Source organism: Patagioenas fasciata, chromosome 1 (genome assembly GCF_037038585.1).
Source record: "Patagioenas fasciata isolate bPatFas1 chromosome 1, bPatFas1.hap1, whole genome shotgun sequence".
NCBI lineage: Eukaryota > Metazoa > Chordata > Aves > Columbiformes > Columbidae > Patagioenas > Patagioenas fasciata.
In genome coordinates this window covers 24290962-24306520 of record NC_092520.1, presented here as the reverse complement: position 1 = coordinate 24306520, position 15559 = coordinate 24290962, and the positions used below count along the sequence as shown (strand labels likewise).

The 15559-nt window shown below is 46.2% G+C and overlaps 1 protein-coding gene across 4 annotated transcripts in view; it reads left to right on the top strand.

The window, feature by feature from the left end:
* SLC7A1 (solute carrier family 7 member 1) overlaps positions 1-15559 on the top strand; it is a 47686-nt gene that overhangs the window by 21050 nt on the left and 11077 nt on the right. For all 4 annotated transcript variants that reach the window (XM_071804608.1, XM_065830210.2, XM_071804599.1 and 1 more), the window contains exons 2-8: positions 1694-2077; positions 6271-6429; positions 8738-8912; positions 10608-10732; positions 12250-12472; positions 13320-13459; positions 15095-15197. In XM_071804608.1, coding sequence (XP_071660709.1) covers positions 1694-2077; positions 6271-6429; positions 8738-8912; positions 10608-10732; positions 12250-12472; positions 13320-13459; positions 15095-15197 — 1309 coding nt within the window. The remainder of the gene's footprint in view (positions 1-1693; positions 2078-6270; positions 6430-8737; positions 8913-10607; positions 10733-12249; positions 12473-13319; positions 13460-15094; positions 15198-15559) is intronic.

Below are 15559 nucleotides of genomic sequence, written 5' to 3'. Positions count from 1 at the left end.
CTGTATCTTTGGGGCTAGGGTCTCTTACCTTTGCAAAATTAAGCCTGAGAGGTTATGACAGATATCTAAAGGTACACTGAGGTAATCACCCGCACAGGGAAAAACCATTCTTGGCAAAAGACCATGTGAGCAGTGCTGCCTACTAAAGCATTTTGGCAGGATAACAGGGGAGTGTTGATGGAGCTTTCCAACAGTGGAGATAAGGCACCTAGAAATTTTTAAGGGAAGGTCTGATGTTACACCATGGTTGCCTGTGACAACTGGGGTAGACTTGACAGTGTAAAAAGCAAGAAATTCCTTCTTATGCTGCACTCATGGATTTGGGTAATGCTGTGAGGAGGAGCTGTCTAGCCAGTGTCTGAGGGCAAGGACAATTTTGAAGCAACATACCTAATTTCTTTCAGAAAGAGTAAGACAAACCTTCTATACCCAGTGTCCAAGGACATATAAATCTTGAAGGGACAGACTCCCTAATGGCACTGGTTCCATGGATTTCCTCTAGAAGCTGACTCGGCTGCTGACCATGCTGGTTTGACCGATTGTAGCTTTTAATGAGTGCTGCTACTGGCTGTGTTAGGTGGACACCTATGCAGACAGTTGATTAAGTTGCATAACAAAATCTTTCCATGCTGTAGCACTGCAAGAGATGTGTCTCATGGGAAAAGAAACTCCAGAAGGATTTCCAAAGGGACCCCTCCACAGAGAGGGCTTTTCTTTATCCTGCTGCTAATCCCATCATGGAGTCCCATGTAGGGGAGCTGTACCTGAGCTGCTGGCACACTAAAGCTGCTGCAGGCCACTCTTCGGCCACGCCTGCAGGTCTTTACACAGGAATAGTGCAGTTGCTGAAATGGGGCCATGGCTGGAAACCCACTCTACGGTTTCATTAAACACCCCCGTCCTGCCATGCTGCTGTCCTGGGTGGGACGGGGAGGTTCAGGGAACCCCACTGTGCTCTCATTTCAGTTGAAATGCAGAACCGCTTCAGCCTCTGCCTCACGTAACCACATTAAATAAAACTCAATTTTACATGTCCTTCTTCCTGAACTGTATCTTCTTCAGCCTGTGCAATTGTAGGCAACAGCAGCCTGTGCTGCTGCCTGTGGTTGGAGCTGGGGCTTAGAGAGGAGAAATGTCCCAGAAGGTCTGTTTGGCTGCAAATGATGTCACTGACTGTGGCACGTAGTCACGTTCAACTCTAGGTACAGTGACATGTGTGGTACATTATTCTGGGATGTAACGCTCAGTTCTTAGTTCACCCTGAGACTTTAAAAATATATATAACTAATATCTCAGTGTAACTCTGTCTGTTTTTTTAATTTGCAGCCTAGAAAACTGCTCTGAAACCTGAAAGACGGGCTTTGTGGCTTTGGCTTGCCCACTTCTCTGTGGAATGGGTGGTTGTAGAGCAGAGTGGGAGCTGGCGGCGGGGGGAGCTGCTGTGTTTCTGTGGGATTGCGTTGGCTTCACAGTGTGAGAGGGAGTGGGAAGCAAAAAAATGCTTGATTTTTGTCCAGTTTCATTCCTAAGCCTAGGTAAAGTACCAAAGGAGGCATTTTTCTGTGTAAAAAAAGTGGAAAGAGGGAAGATATGTTTGGTGAAATGTAACAGGGCTGTAGTGATGTAACTGTACAGTGATGCTGTTTTGAGGGGTGTCCTGGTCCAGGTAATGATGGCAGCATCTTTCTTGCAGGCCCAAACACAAAGATGGAGTGCCAGAAAATCCTTAATTTTGGAAACCAGCTTCTCCGCCGGAAAAATGTGGACTGCACTCGAGAAGAGAGTCAGCTCTCGCGATGCCTTAACACGTTTGACTTGGTGGCTCTGGGTGTAGGCAGCACTTTGGGTGCTGGTGTCTATGTACTGGCTGGAGCCGTGGCACGGGAGAATGCGGGACCTGCCATTGTTATCTCCTTCTTGATTGCCGCCTTGGCTTCTGTGCTGGCTGGACTCTGCTACGCAGAATTCGGTGCTCGAGTTCCTAAGACAGGATCAGCTTATCTCTACAGCTACGTAACCGTTGGCGAGCTGTGGGCCTTCATCACAGGCTGGAATTTAATCCTCTCCTATGTTATCGGTAAGTATGGTGGGTGTGCTGCAAGACCCTGGCTTTAGTCCAGGATGGCATCCTGGTTTGTAGGATTAGCCTCGTTTAGTCACTTGTGTTACTGTTAGTAAATAGAAGCTTGGCTCTTGCACTCACCAAGGATTTTGGGACTCATCTGTGGGTGCGCTGTTGGTGGCTCCTGTCAGTCAGCAAGGTGAGTGATGTGCTGTGGGCTCAGGGTTTGTCCTGAAGCTGGATTATTGATGCTGCTTCCTCTGAATCTCCACGTCATCCCTTTGTCATCCCCTGGCTGCTGCACACTTGTCAGGGAGCAAAAGCATGTCCCCTCTGCTGAGAAAGAAGCCGCTGATGGAAGGATGTTTTTACACAGCAGCATCTGTACTCCCGACTGATCAAGGATTAATTTCTGGTCCCTTTGAGATGTGTTTAAAGGATCTGGAGATCAGAGTTTTGTCTTGTGAGTGGCTGCAGGATTAAGCTTAGGGTGATCTGCAGGTTCACAGTCTCTGAAACGTCCAAACCAAATCCCTTCTAAGCCCTTGGCTCCCTCTAGGAAAGGCCTTGGATCAAGCTCAGAGCATGCAGTGTACAATTCAGCTGATACATGAAAACTAAGCCACACTTTGCTAATTAAGGATTTGTGTCTTTTCAAGCACATTCTGGGCATGCTGCTTGTCATCATGCCTCTCACTAAGGCTGCAACCCACTTGTCAGTTGAGAGTGAAGACTTACTAGTTAAAATGAAAATGGATGTTATGCTAAATTGTTATTACATTTTTAAAATGCATTTTATGGGATGTCCAAGTGTTACCTTGGAGATTAGTTTCCATGGTGCTGGGGAGGGTAAGATCATATCAAGAATGATATAGTGGTGTAGCGGCTGCTTGTCTGAGATCGTGCTGGCTCTTCTCTGTGTGCTACCTGAAATCCCTTTTTGTCCTCCTTTTTTTTTTCTTTAAATAAGAAATGAGAGGATGAAAAGCCAGAGTCAATTTAACTCATCTCTTTAGGAAATCCGAGTCCTGCATTTCTTTTATAAATCAGGTTCACTGCAAGGAGGGGATAAAAATAGTCTTTTAAAAAAGTAAGCATACAATTTCCTCCAGACTTCTAAAATGGACTCTGTTTAGGCTGCACGTAGAAAAATTGAACAGACTTCTTGGTAATTTATCTTCTGTTCCAGAAAGGTAATGATAAATCGTCTCTTCCATGCCCCTCATCTAGTTAATTATTTGGCCCTTCCCACCATGATACTGGACCATCAAAATGACTGACACAGCTGTGGATGCTGTCCCGAAACCTGATTCTGCAAATGCATGGTGAAGAGATTTACATACTGAATGTTACATTCCCAGGCTCTGGGCCAAGGCTGGTATTTCTGAGTATTGTGGGTTTGGGGTTTGTTTTTTTGTTTGGTTTTTTTTTTTTTTTTCTTTTTGGTCTCATAATGACTTTTAAAGCACTCCCCTGGTTTGTATTTCAGAGTTGGCTGCTCAGTGTATTATCACAAGGAAGAAAATTGAGTGAAAAATAAGCAGATATTATCCATGAACGTGTTCAAACACAACTTTGTTACTTTTAATTCAGTCCTGTAACAGAAATGCATATTTGCAACTGGCTTCCTCTCAATTTGGGAGGAAGGCCTGCTAAGCAGGAAAAACAACTGTGGGAAGATGTGAGCTCTAGCAGGCCTCTTTATCTTACCCAGCCTTTTTCCCCATGCTAATTGCCCCTCTTGTGAGCACGGACAACTCCCAACAGCTTTGGGGGTGTGGAGGAGAAAGATATGCTGGCAGGCACACGCTGCCATTCAGAGCCGGGGGTTGAGAGGAGCAGAAAGCCAATTTTTTTTTCTCAGTGATGCTGCAGAGCGTGCCACGCAGTGCCACTAGAACCGGGTGGAGTGGTGGGAGCTTGCACCTGTGAGGGGCACAGGCAACTTCTTGTTCTCGCGCTGCGCTTCTCAGACATCTGTTCAGAAAGTATTGTGGGGGTGGAAAAAGAAATCCTGGGGTCCTGGGATGGGTGGTTTGTATTTAACTGAAGTAACTTGGCTTGGGGGAAGACTGATGTGGCGTCTTGGTGGGTGACAAGCAAAAATGGGTGTGCAACTGATTGGCTGTGGTCTAGATAGGAAGAAGGTGCCCTGGACCGGGGTCTGATGTGAACTTTCTTCTGGGATGATGTGGGTTTGGGAAACCGTGCCAGACTGTGGGAGGCGCTTCAGAAACTAGAAGCTGGAAGGAGCTGGTAATACGATGAGTAACAGCATCCCTGGTGAGACGCTGCTGCTGGGGTTTCCCGGGACACGTGGTGACCTCCCAGCTTGTGCATGTTCCCGCAATGCGCCCTGTGCCTCAGCTCAGCGGATCCGTGGGGAGCTGAGCGCTGCAGGAGAGAGCCAGCTCCATCTGGTGAGGTTATGCTGACCCAGAATTAGTAAATCCTCCCGGATAAAAGCCAAATGTTTTTGCACCACACGCTCTAGCAACAGTAAAATATTATACAGGTGTCTGCAATCTTGGAAGAATGTCAGATTGCCCCCACTCCCTCAAGGCTGTTGGTTACAGAGAGTTTGGGATAAATGGCTGATAGTTACATGGAACTGGCATCCAAGCAACTGACATCTAGTATAACACAGGTTGTTCCTGTACTAGAACATAAAATATTAGAGCTAGGACAAAAAAAAAATAGTACTAAAGAAATATTCTGTTCCCTCAAATTGTGCCAAAGTTAAGCTGAAAAATTGTGATGTGGTATACAACTTTTTGAGTTTTTCAAAATTAAATTGATGGCACTGATGTCACTCCTCTTTAAAGCATTCACACTGTGCACTTTGCTGTCTTGGTGAACAGAAGAGTCTCCAAACAGGTCTGTTTGTTGTACAGCTTATTTTTGTACTGTTGCAAAGCTGCATGGGGTGGTGAGTGTCCCCAGCTTTGCTACAGGGGCTGCCCAGCACTGCTGCAGAGAGCTGCAGCTCACCTGCAGCTGCAGGTGAGCATGGATGTGGTTTGACACAATTGCAGGTGCTGCAGTTGGGACCTGAACAGCCGCCCACAGGTGAGTGTGTCAGGACAAACTGTTCCAGGGAGAATGGGGCCCCTGACTGCGTCCTCTGAGGAGCTGCTCTGCAAACCCAAACCAAAGCAACTTCTTTTTTTAACTAGGTAATTATGTACAGTGGTAATTATATCGTGCAATTAGATCCTGCTATATATAGTATACTATATAGGACATTGGTAGTATAACGGTAGCCACTTTAATGCAGGAGAGGAAGAAGTTTGCTGTTACCCAAACCAATTTATTTGACACAGTGCTGTCACTGTCTGGTGGTAACTCTTCATTGTTACTATTTCTGTTCTGTGAAATGACTCTTCTGGCCCAGACAGTGTCCCAGACTTGGTCATCCTGAGACCTCAGGTTCAGTCCTCACCCCGACAGGCTGTATGTGGTTTGGTGCTCTGGGGAACCACAGCAAACAGCAGCCCTGGAGGGGTCAGCCTAAGCACTTGCTGATGGCAGGAGTCATGCCACTTGCTGGGATCATCACCAGTGTCCTGCAATAGGCTGGCTTAGGCTCAGATAACCTGCAGATTATATCTCAGTCTTTATCCTGCTCAGATACTCTAGCAGCAGAGGTTGGAGCACACCTGCATGTAGCTGGAGATCAGAGCCTACAGAGCTGGGTGGGTGTTTCGGGCCAGGCTGCAGTGCTCCATCATCGTGCTGCCCAAGCCTGGCTGGCTTCGGTAAAGTCCCTCTGCCTGGGCTGCAGCCACCTAGCCAGGGCTGCCAGGGACTTCTGCCAGCATGTCACTCAGACCTCTGTAGTAGCAGAAATTACCAGGTTTGGGGGAAGTTCAGGCTGCTGGAGGTGTAAGCAAAAGGTCAGTCTAAGCAGTATCTAAGGGAAAGCTGAGGTTTACTAAGAAGTCAAACCACTGTAAGGATTTTTTTAATCTTGTCAGCTGAGTAGGAGTCTGAGACCCACCACCTGTGTGCGTTACCATCAAAGCAGAGGCCAGGCACGAATACAGGCTGCGGGCTGGATCTGCAAGGACAGGCTGCTCCCAGCACCCAGGGAGCACATGCAAGGTTGCTTTGAGGTCCTCTGTGGCCAAAAGCCATGCAAGGTACCCCCTGTTTGGAACCTGTGCCAGCCACGAAGGGTGATCTGCATCCTTTCTGTCCTCTGGCAGGAACCTCGAGCGTGGCCAGAGCCTGGAGTGCGACATTTGATGAAATCATAGGCCAGCACATTGAAGAATTTTGTAAAACATACATGACAATGGATGCTCCCGGAGTGCTAGCGAAATACCCAGATATCTTCGCCGTGGTGATAATCATCATCCTAACAGGTAAAACCCTGGAGGGTTTGTGAGTCTTGGACCTCCCATTACTGTAATTTCATTGTTTGCTTTTGGAATAGACACAAAGTCCTCATTTACTTTGAACAACATATGGAAGACTTTATTTTAATGACAAGTGTTGGACTGACCTGTGTCGCTGCTGTAGTGTTAGCATGGGGCATAGCCTGTTTACAAGGTTTTTAATTATAGGGTAGCATTCTTGGTATTTTTTGAGCCACTTTTAAAACCCTCAATCAAATCTTACATAAGGAAAAAAAGAAAAGATGACTTGTTATCCTCAATCAGGTATGGAAGCTTAATCCTTCCCTCCACAAATCCTATTACACAAGAATTACATTCTGTTGCTCTGTCACAATTATTTCCCCTTGTATAATCTGCCAATTTTCCGTGCATTGGAATGAGGAAAATTAAAAAAAAGAGACTCATTAACAACTTAATGTAGTACTGGTTTTGGTTTTGTTTGTTTGGGATTTTTTGTGTCATTTATTTGTTTCGTTTTGTGTGGTGTGGGGTTTTTTTGTGGTTTTTTTTTGTTTGTTGTTTTTTTTTGTTTGTTTTTCTAATATATTTGGGCTCCAGTTTGCAGCAGTGAATGCAAGACTCTAGAGGAATAAATGTGTGATAAACAGTCAGGTCCTCTTTTTTTCTAAAATGTGCCAAGGCTTTGATCAGGATTTGGAAAAGTTTCGAAAATTTGTAAAATTAAAACCCTTCTGAACCTCTACTCCAACTGCATCTTACAAAGCAAGTTCACGCAAATTTAAAAAGTTATGCTTCATGTGTACTCCTGCGGCTTCTAGAACACAGAAGCTGCAATGTCACTCCAGCAAGGTTATCTCAACGTTTCCCATTCTGATTAGGATGACCATCTAGAAGCGTAACCTGTGCTCACAGGGACAAGCTTCATGAGCAAGGGATGCTCTGGCATCTGGGTTTGCATTTGGATCCAGGACTATATTGAGGACTGCTGAAGTTGATAGCAGCCCTCTGTTTTTAGGACTACTTGTGAATGGGACAGATTTTCCTCTTTGCTCCTCTGTATATAATAGGAGTTGTTCTAGTTTCAAATTAGAATCTGGTCTTTAACTTCTGATACAGTTTACATAATTTAGGACTCCTCACTTAAGCATTACCGAGGTGTAAAACTATACAGATTACCGATATCTTTGTTCCCCTGCATGGAGCAAATTCCCTGGATTTTAATAAAAATGCAAACAATTTTTTTCTACAAAAAAGCTGCTGAATGAGGAGCTGTTGTCCCAAATATAAGCACTATGAGGTTATTTCTGCTTGCACTGTCTTGAGCTTCAGATTTCTCTAAGGTACCTTATAAGTTTTCGTGGGCAGATATGCAGTTTTATCTAACACTTCCCTGTTGTGGCTGTATCAGCTTTTTTCCTATAAAAGAAGGAGAGTCCACAAGTTGTTCCCCTCTCCTTGCAGTGCCTTGGAATAGCAATAAGGACACCCTGTCATGCTTTTCTTCTCCCTCAGCCCCATGTAAAGTGCTTTACCTTTTTCCTCAGCCACTTTCTTAGACTTGGGTTACAGGTTTGGGTTCTTGAAAATCAGGCACCTGAAGAGCAAAAGTAAGTTACCGGAACTTGTTGTTCTGAATGCCAAGCGATGCCTCAGTGAGATGCTGGTTGCCAAAGCCTGTAAAACTGTTCTTCAGATGATTGCTCTTAAGACCACAAGCTGAAATCCTGCTCTTGCTGAGCTCAGTGGCAAAGGTCCTACTGATTTAAATGGGAGCAGGATTCCCAAGATGCCACCTTCTTCTCTGTCTTCAGCACTAGAAGGAGCTGTCTCCCTGGATTCAGTCTCTTCTCATATTTTCCCCTGCTTCTAAGGAAAGTTGAATGTTGTTGATAACTTCTGCATGTGGCCAAGATCTCTAAGACAATGTTCCTTCATGGAAGACCACCTGGGGTGCTTTCTCCAGGTCTCTGGGTGGAGTTTGGCTGTGTCTAGGTGTCATCAAGAGATGACCAGAGCTGTTGTTGAAAGCTCTGGAAGCAGCTGAGCTGTATTAGTGAAGCACTTTACCTGCGGCCCATGCCAGATGGACATGCTGGGTGGGAAGGTATCGCATCCTGCGATAGTAATGCCTGGAGTCCCTGTCCTCCTGGGTGGGTTAATCCAGACTTACCTGAGCTACTTGGCTTTGTGGAGAAACGAAGTGTGATGAGGTGGGCAGAGCATATCATGACCACAACTGGGCCACCCCTGCAAGCCCCAGCACCTGCTGCTGGTAGGGAAGTACCCAACCACATCTCTGCCATTGTTTCCCCAGGGCTTTTAATTTTTGGCGTGAAGGAGTCTGCCCTGGTGAACAAAGTGTTCACCTGCATCAACATCCTCGTCCTCGGCTTCGTCATGGTCTCCGGCTTCGTGAAAGGGTCCATTAAAAATTGGCAGCTGACTGAACAGGACATTTACAACACCAGCCATGGGATTTACAGAAACAAGTAGGTTGGATCTTTTTTTCTTAGCTCCAAAATTGATGCTTTTTTGATGGGAAGTTTTATAGGAGGATTTGTGGAGTGATTTAGAAAACTGGTGAACAGGATGGATCCCTCCTTTGCCAAACACCTTGGAGTCAAAGCTGGTTTTGGTGGGCATTTGTTGAAAGCAAACTGGTAGGGGGTAGGCTGTGTCACCATGAGCTCTGCTGGAGAACAGACCGTTTCCAGCCTCATGACGGATACAGCATCCAGATTTGAGAGGAAAGAGCTTTTTAGACAACCTTATACTCAAGAGTGCAGAAGGCTGACTCTGGCATCTGTTTGAAGCCATGAGCTAGTGTAACTCTGTAGTTTCTTTGGACACTTAGGCAATATCCTTGAGGCACTGTGTACCTTTTGGACACCTCGTCACAAACGCCTCAGTAAAACAAAGGCAAGTTGCAGATTATTTTAATGCATTGCAGGAAGCATATCACAAATCCATTTTCAGTGGCATTTTGCTACTTGACCAAAATCCTCTATTCCTTTACAAGACCAAAATTAAGGAGCTTAGGAGGGTTGCCAGTGCTACAAGACTGTTCCTTTTTGCTTGAGACTGTGCAACACAGAATGAAGGTCTTTAAATACAACCAAACTGAAGAGATTCGTAAATGTTGCATGGGTCAAGTTTGGCTTGTAAAATTCAGCCTGCTGCGAACAAATTGCTGCTTTAGGAAAGGTCCCTCCTTCTTTCCCACTGCTATCCCCATGCAAGGAGCAATTAGTGCAATAGTTTCAAAATGTAACTGTAGCTCTTTGACCTGTAGGACTTACTATTTTTGTGAAATCTGTCTGGGGTTTACTTTATCATTATTTCCAGAGCAATCCACATTTGATTTGTGCTATTTCTGCAAATAGAAGGACAGTTTTCATCTAAGTCTCAACAGAGCTTCTATGAGAGTTCAGATGCTTACGCCAATAAGATTTGCAGATTTGGGATTTACTTTAATTGACTTAATTCATCTTTACAAAGGCTTTTCCCTGAAAAAGTGATGTAAGTCACTTGAACAGAAGGGTATGTTATACCTGACTCAACACAGGCACATGGATCTGGGATCCCAATCCAGAGAGCACTGGGATCAGTGGGTGTCTGTCTGTTGACTTCAGTGAACTTTGGATGAGGCCTTTGGTGCATCAGGGATGTAGGCTTCTCTCCTCCCTCAGGATCACAAGCACAGTTGAGGTATGAGCTTGGGACAGGTAATTTTGAAGTTAAAAATGGAGGATTGGGTGGATTTTAGGCAGTCATGGCACCCTGCATTGCTCTCTGTCAACTTCAGATTTCAGAATTACATGTTGTCCTTTTTCAAAAGCCTATGTTTAAATGAATACATGAATACTACTTACATGCAGTAATATTAGAAGAGGAATAGTCATGCGATTTTCTTCCTTCCTTAGCTGAGACATTTTTATCCTCTGCAAAAAACAGGTGGTGGGAACAAACCATGAACAATTTTTATTCTGTGCATTCCCCAGGCTGTTGCAGGCCAGTCCAAGCTCAGCAGCAGGGTAGGGCTTAGCAATTTTGCCTGGTACTTGTATGATAGTGCAAGAAAGGGAGAGCATATTCCTTCAAACTACAGCTTTGGATTTTGTATGAATAGTTTAGTTACTCTCAGCCAGCCAGGATGTCTTCTAACCCAGTGCCGTGCCTTTTAGTCACACACAGGAAGAAATGCTCTATGGCGTCGGAGGGTTTATGCCCTATGGATGGAAAGGAGTCCTCTCTGGTGCAGCCACGTGTTTTTATGCTTTTGTGGGATTTGACTGTATTGCTACTACAGGTAAGAGAGAAGATGTCTTCATTCTACTTGTGAACCCCGTTGCTGGTATACTGGCTTTCAGTAATGCTGCACAGCACAGATAGTGAGTAATTCAGGGCGCTGCATTCATCATCCCTCTGAACTGCAGCCCAAAATACACTTTTGGCTCAGCTGTTGAATTGTAGTTGCTGTGGCAGGCAGCTAGACCATAGAACCCACAAAACATGCTTTGTTCCTTATTTGCCTGCAGGGCCCAGTCTCATGATTGGTCACTGATGGCACTAACCACGTCAGATGCCACAGACAACACAATCAGCTTTTACCCAGTAGCAAACAGGGAAGGCCCAAGTTCAGATGTTTCATATGACTTGTGAAGTTTGAACCTGTAGCTCCAGATGATGCTTTTTAATCAACAGGTTATTCTGCGGTAGGGTTCTTCAGTGCCTTCAACTGAAGATTCTCCACTGGCTTGGAGTATGTAAAGAGCCAGGGAAAGAGGGAACTGGGGAGTCATCTGCAGCCTAAAACTGTGCCTTAAAATACGAGAGAGTTTTTGTTACCAAAGGTTCAGAGATCTCCTCTGAGAGAGAAACCCTCAGCGTTGTCATATTTCTCTTGGCTGAGAAGAATCCCAGTTCCCTGGAGAAAGGAAGGATTATCTTTAATTTCACATTTGGCAAGAACTGTGTGGATTCAAATCTGGAGCAATGGGAGGAGGAGATCATCACAAAGGCAGATAAAGCAGTACTGCCTCATGTTTCAAGGAGTCTGAGAAGTGCTGGCTCCATTACTCCAGCCAGCCCTACAGCCTCTCTTTGGAGAAGCATGTTAATCTGCCTTTGATTTACAGGTGTATGGTTTTCTTTTATCGGTTCATCCTACTACCATGCCAAACCTCAGGAGCTCTTGCTTTCAGAGAAGAGCAGCTTTGGAGGACAAGGAAGGCTCGAAGCTGTTTCTTTTAACATTTGTCCCAAATTGGTTGTCAAAAACTATCCATAAAAACTAGAAGTCCTTTTTTTAAGAGGGATTTTCAAAGATTTGTATGATTTCCAGGTGCTGTACAATGTCTACCTTTCCCTGGAATGGGGCACTTTTGGTGCCTTGTTCACTGTGTAATAGTTCTGGTGGAGATGCTAAATGAAACTGCCACCCAAATGTTTGCCCTACAAATGCAAAATAATTTTTTGTGCCATCATTTGTGATCATTGAACTGTTTTTGGGGCTGCACCATCGGTGGGATAGCAGGAGTAGTTGGCAGCAAAAATAATCCTTTTTGGGGAAAGAAATATTTTTAATCCACATTGTTTCTGTGCTGGATTTTACAAGACCTCCACAAAGGTTTGTCAAAAGGCGCAACAGGAGCAGCAAAAGTTGGAGCAAACAGGCTGTGGCAGGCCAAGTGGATGGGGCAGCCCATCAGCAGCATCACAGTCAAGCAGCACCTCACTGCTTTTGACAGCCCCAACCAGAGTGCTGTAGGATGGGATAGAGTTTTTGCTCATTGTTTTGCTGATATTTCAATTTCTTTCTTCTAGGCGAGGAGGTAAAAAACCCTCAGAAGGCCATTCCTATTGGCATCGTGGCATCTCTGCTTATCTGCTTTGTGGCTTATTTTGGTGTGTCAGCTGCCCTGACGCTCATGATGCCTTACTACAAGCTGGATACCAATAGCCCTTTACCCAATGCCTTCAAATATGTGGGTTGGGATGGAGCCAACTACGCAGTGGCTGTCGGTTCCTTGTGTGCGCTTTCTACGAGGTGAGACACTGCTTTTCCTTTGTGCATCTCTCCAGGCAAACGTGTATCTCCAGTTCCTTTAAACGATGGTGCATGTCAGGTCTGTGTACTGTTTCTTTGCCTTCACTGAATCTGTCTTGGTCCTGATTGGCAGAGAAGCTGGGACTAGGGATGAAATTCAGAGCTATTGACTTCAAAAGGGCCAGGATTTCACCCTGTGATAGATTTCAGAGATGCACGTGACTGGAATCACTTCAGAAACTCCCATCTTAGCAGCAGACCCATCAGGTGCATCTCTGAAATGCAGATCTGGATTCAGTGACTAAGTCATGGAGGCAACTCTGCAGGACAAGCATGGTTTTCCTGCAAGACATCCTGGCTTGCTGAGTGGAGAGCAGACTTGTGTGGGGTGCATATTCTGGAGCATATGGGGCTTACCATGTCCAGGGCTGTCTGTCTGCAGGTTGCCTTCAGGACAGCCATCTGAATGGGAGGCAGGGCAGGCTGGAAGAAGAATATGTCATCTTGTTCTGCACTCTGGAGACCTGTTGTTTCAGATCAGCTTAGACATATTCAATTAGGTGATCAACTCGTAGAGGCTTATAGAAGTTATGGGTGTTTTACTACCTGAAAATCAGTCTTTTTGCATGCACCAGGGCTAGGTTTAGGTATCCAAAATCACAGAGCTGCACTCCAGTTGCCAGCTATCAGCAATGTGGATGTACAGAGGGAGCCCTTGAAGGAGAAGCTGAAGTGAATGAAAGCCACCTGTTCTGTGTTTGTACTGCCGTAAACTTGTTTTCCTGTATGTGGCTGTGCTCAGCTGGAGGTGATATAAGTAGATTATTTCCCCCTTCTGTGTCCTTAGTCTCCTAGGCTCCATGTTTCCAATGCCTCGAATAATTTATGCTATGGCAGAAGATGGACTTCTCTTTAAATTTTTGGCTAAAGTCAATGAGAAGAGAAAAACTCCAATAATCGCAACAGTGACATCAGGGGCCATTGCAGGTAAGATCCAAATACTTACACTAATGTGTGAGAAGGAACATAAACTCATCCTAGGGGCAATTAAGTCTGCCTGACTCTAGCCCACTTATTAATCAGAAGTATTGCACAGCAGGACTTCCGAGAGCATGCCCTGGGTTCCCAGGGCATACCTTGGAGGGGCTGGGTGAGTACGAATAGCTTGTTGTGTGCCTGTCCCTCTTTCTCAGAGCTCATTGCTGACGTCTGCTCCCTGTGTGCTCTGCCGGCCTTAGAAATAATTAACCCCCTGCCAGGTGGCAGCCAGCGGTGCCCCAGCATCCTTGTGGCTGTTGACCTGGCTTGGCTGAAGATACCACGCTGCCCATGGGCAGCAGTTCAGCAGAAGATGCCAGAGCAGCAGGAGACTGGCAGATGGCCCCTGTGGTGCAGGCGTTTGTTAATCACTTAGTCACAGCTGGCAGCCGTCCCATCCTCCCTTTCCCTCTTCCAGGCCCCAGGAATATGAGAATTAGAACTCTCCTATGGCAAGGATGAGCAGCTTACCCTTTTCTCGCAGCCGCCCGCTTCGTCGTGGTGCCCAGCAAAGAGGAGAGCCTTGCTGCTTTCCCTTTACCTTCTGCTGCAAATGCGGGATGAGCTGTCAGTGTGAGAACATGCCATGTTTGGTGAGGAGTTGGTGCTGAGCAGCTCAGCTCCTGCTGCTGGGACCCATGGACCCTCCTCACAGCTGCTGCTCTGGCATCTTCTTCTTCAGGTGGCCTCGGGTCCAGACTGGGGAAAAAATAGGCAGATAAAGTAAAGAAAACATGCTTTGCAGTCCCTTCAGGTCTCCTCAGAGTGGTCTGTAGCACCTGTGACCAGAGCACACATGAAGCTGCAGGGGCAGCACTTTGCAGCTGAGGGGACAGTTCGGGTTGGTTGTTGGGCTCCAGGCAATGTGTTGAGGACAGGCTGGGCCAGGCTCGGCTCTGAGATCCCTGCACTCCCATATGACCAGTGGTGTCACCTGAGTGTCTGACTGTGATGTCTGTTCTCCGCTTACTTGCTTCTCCCTCTGCAGGCTTTTGTACAAAGGTCTATAGAGCCAGAGGCTGCCTGGTGAGGGTGTATAAGCAGGGTAATCCCAAAGGGATGGCAGTCGGTACCTTTTCTCTGGAAAGCCCCATGATGAGGTGTGCTAACTCAAGATGCCCTCCTTGATGCTTGGTCCCATTGCGTGCACAAGCCGAGTTTCACCCCAGCTGAGCCAAGATGCTGGAGTGAGATGCTGCCCATCCTCTGTTCCCTTAGGCTACTTCCAGGCGATAACGGTGGCCTTAGAGATGCTGCAGCTGCTCTGGGGGACTCTGTGGATGAGGCTGTGGTTTAAACACCTGCTCATTGCTGGTAGTTGGGTGAACACACCCATATGAGACAAGCAGACTGGCATTTACTGTAAATGGCCTCTCTGGTTCCAGTGAGTGAGGCTGTGCTGGGACGGCCTGCAAGGCTCAGGGTGTTCGTGCACCAAGTCTTGTCTCTCCCCATCTCAGGACAGCTCAAGCTCCGCAGCTGGGTCCTGAGCAGCAGTCACACATCGTTGTTAACTCTCTCAAGTTCTGCATGTTATGCTGTGTTATTGATTCTTCTTCCCTCTCTCACCTTCTTCTCCTGCAGCTATTATGGCCTTTCTCTTCGACTTGAAAGATCTTGTGGATCTCATGTCTATTGGGACCCTCCTGGCTTACTCCTTGGTGGCAGCCTGCGTATTGGTACTGAGGTATGGATGTAGAAACAGGCTCTCTTTTACCACACAGACAGAAATCCACACAGCAATCAGATACCCTTGTAGTTTCCATAGACCCAGTAAGACCATTAACGTCTCCAGCTATAAGCATGTGAAGAACTTGTTTCTTTAAGCTCATGGAGGATTGTGTTAGTTGGATCTGCAAGGGGGTCCTCTGAACTTGATTAACCCTTGGTACATGCCACTCCTGCTGTGGTCAGCCCTGAATGCCCTGGGAGATAAGCCAGTGTGTAGAGATGAGAGATGGTGGTCTTGGATGCCTGTGTCTTGTCATCACCACTCTTGTTCCCACTGGGGATACAGTTTCAGATTGTCTTACTTTTGCAAGGAGATTC